Consider the following 2,644-nt stretch of genomic DNA (forward strand, 5'->3'; position numbering starts at 1 on the left):
TGTGTGTGAGTGAATTACAATTCAATCTACTATGCTCAATCCATATTCAATTCATCCAAATCCGATTCAATTCTTCTATTTGTCACCCTTAGTATAATTTTGGGAGAAGAAATGGTGACTAGACATTCTCCCTGTCCAAAAATCTTGTATTGCTAATACTCCATTCGTTTATAAAAGAATGACTTATTTTGAATTGACATAAAATTTAGGAAAATAAAAAAGATTTTTGAATCTTGTAATCTTAAAATAAAGTGGTGTTAAATGTATTAAAAAATAGGTCATTCTGTTAAAAGAGGGAGTATAAAATATGCCAATCAGCCAGAGGGAGACAAGGGTCATGCAGTTCGAGGCTACATAGAAAAGTTTGACTAAAGAATGAGGAAAAAGAGATTCCTTTTATAAACTAACCATTGATGAAACAGAGGATTAAAGTAAAATACACATAATTTTAACTAAGGAAATTTAACTTACCAGCATGTCTAACAGCTTGATGAAGTTCCAAATTCTCAATTTTCATAAAGATCTGTCCACATTCAGCACAAATAGTTGATCTCAAAGAAGGGTCCCTAGCTATTGGATCAACAACCATTCTACATTCATAGCAACCAGAAAGCTTCCTGAATGGCATGCCTCTTATCGAAGAAGATGCAGCTGGAGAACTTGAGAGTAGTGAAGACGAAGAAGCAGAAGCCGAAGAATAGGAAAAACTACTAGAGCCATTATTTACTTTGATGGATCTACTATTGGAGACATCAATATTTTTACAATTTGAACGTCCTTTTGGAGGTGATGGCGATGGCTCGGGTCTGTGCATAACCTTGGTTTTGCTGCATATGGAGCCAGAACACTTCATTTTCTTGCACTTACTGTTGTTGTTGTCGACTCGTTCACCTTCATGGTGGCCTTTAGGAATTTTCTCTTCTTTCAATATTACCTGCTGGCCGTCTAGCCGTGCAACTTGTAGATGTTTGAAAGTAAAGAGGCTTCTTACAACTGCCCATGAATGTGGTTTCTCTTCTTTTCTCTTGCTGGTTTTGGAGTGCTTAGTACTGGGATTTCCTCTGCTTTTGGCCATGGCAAGAAGGAGAGATAATAGTATTATTGTAAAAGGGTGACGTTTTGGGGAGTGGTTTTTATAAGTAAAAAAAGATGGGCATCTCTCTTTCCTTAGTCTTAGAGCCAGAGAGGGATTTTTTTTGCTTTGGAATAATGAACTGTGAAAACAGGTGGGGGAGTGGAGTCTGGAGTAAAAAGAGGGAAGTCCTTTTCTTGTTTTGCAGAATTCTGTATTGTGGTTTTGTGGACCTTGCTAATTAATTATTATTACTTAGGGTTTATCGAGACAGTTTATTTACCCATGTAAATAGGAGTAAGGTATATCTAAATCATGAGTTTAAGTTCTGTATCGTCAGTGCACAAAATATACTACACTATCAATCATCTTGACCTGCTATTGTAACTTATCCAATTATTTACATAAAAATTTAAAAAGAAAAAATTAGATAACTTACAATAGCAAGTTAAATTAACTTGATGGTGTAGAATATTTTATACACTAACGGTACATAAAACTTAAATTTTTACATCATATGCTCGATTCTCATCAGATTTTAGTTGTGAGATATCACTGATTCTCATTAGATTTTAGCTGTGAGATTTCGCTGAGTATATTGTTGTTGAGTATTAATTACTAACGTGTCTATACAATTGTTGGTCTTTTTAACTATCACTACTCTCTTTTCCTGTTTTTTTTTTTCAATGATACTATACAATATTAGCATTGTTTTTAAATATAATTTTCTTAAGATTGTAAACTATAAAAAAAATTTCAATTCTCTATGTACGTGTTTTTGGGTTTAATGTATCCGTGTTAGAGGTAAAGAATGACTAATTGGATCAGATTAAGAAGTAACCCCAAGTTCTATTATTGCAATTATTAGAGGATTAGAGTGTGGAATGAAACACCAGTCCTCCATTATTAGTTGCAATTATTAAACGATTAGAGTGTAGAATGAAACTCCAGCCCTCCATTATTGGTTGTCAATGCTTACTTTAGTAAGTGTTTTAAGCCATGCGTTTGAAGGTCAAGAGGGGAGGGGGGTTGAATTGAAAATTCCATGAGTCGACTGATCAATCAGACAGTCGACTTCCCTGTATATCAATATACTTAAACAAAACAAAAACAAAATTTAGAATTAAAGATGCAGATAAGTAAATAAGCAGATAAAGCAACGACACAACAATTTATCCTAGTTCGGAACATCAATGTGGTGCCTACTTCCTGTCCCCTTGGATTTCAAGAGTTTCCTTTCAATTCGTCAAAGTAGTATATGAATACAGATGGGTAAGAAACAAGTTCTGAAGCATATTTTGATATTCAGATCTTGTGACACAACTTCAAATGTAATAACTAAGTTGACGCGATCTTTCTTTTGTGACTATTGTAAACTGTTAGTACAAAGTTCTTATCAAGACTAAGATTGAGACATACTCAGATCTTTTGTGAAGTTACGTGCCTTCTTCTGTCTTTAGAATTGGGTTTTATATCCTTCAGCTGTCTTTGCTTCTCCTCTTCAAAAGGAAACCCAATGAATTTCTTCTTAACCAAGGATTTGAATTGATTCTTGATTGAAGGATTTTGCAC

The 2,644-nt window shown here is 34.2% G+C and overlaps 1 protein-coding gene across 1 annotated transcript in view; it reads right to left on the bottom strand.

Annotated features, from left to right (window-relative positions):
• LOC107867981 overlaps window positions 1–1,281 on the bottom strand; it is a 7,196-nt gene extending 5,915 nt beyond the window's left edge. The window contains exon 1 of the mRNA XM_016714508.2: window positions 472–1,281. Coding sequence (XP_016569994.1) covers window positions 472–1,075 — 604 coding nt within the window. The 5' untranslated portion in view covers window positions 1,076–1,281. The remainder of the gene's footprint in view (window positions 1–471) is intronic.
• Between the last annotated feature and the right edge of the window lie 1,363 nt (window positions 1,282–2,644).

The sequence above is a fragment of the Capsicum annuum genome, chromosome 4 (genome assembly GCF_002878395.1).
Source record: "Capsicum annuum cultivar UCD-10X-F1 chromosome 4, UCD10Xv1.1, whole genome shotgun sequence".
In the NCBI taxonomy this organism is placed as follows: Eukaryota; Viridiplantae; Streptophyta; class Magnoliopsida; order Solanales; family Solanaceae; genus Capsicum; species Capsicum annuum.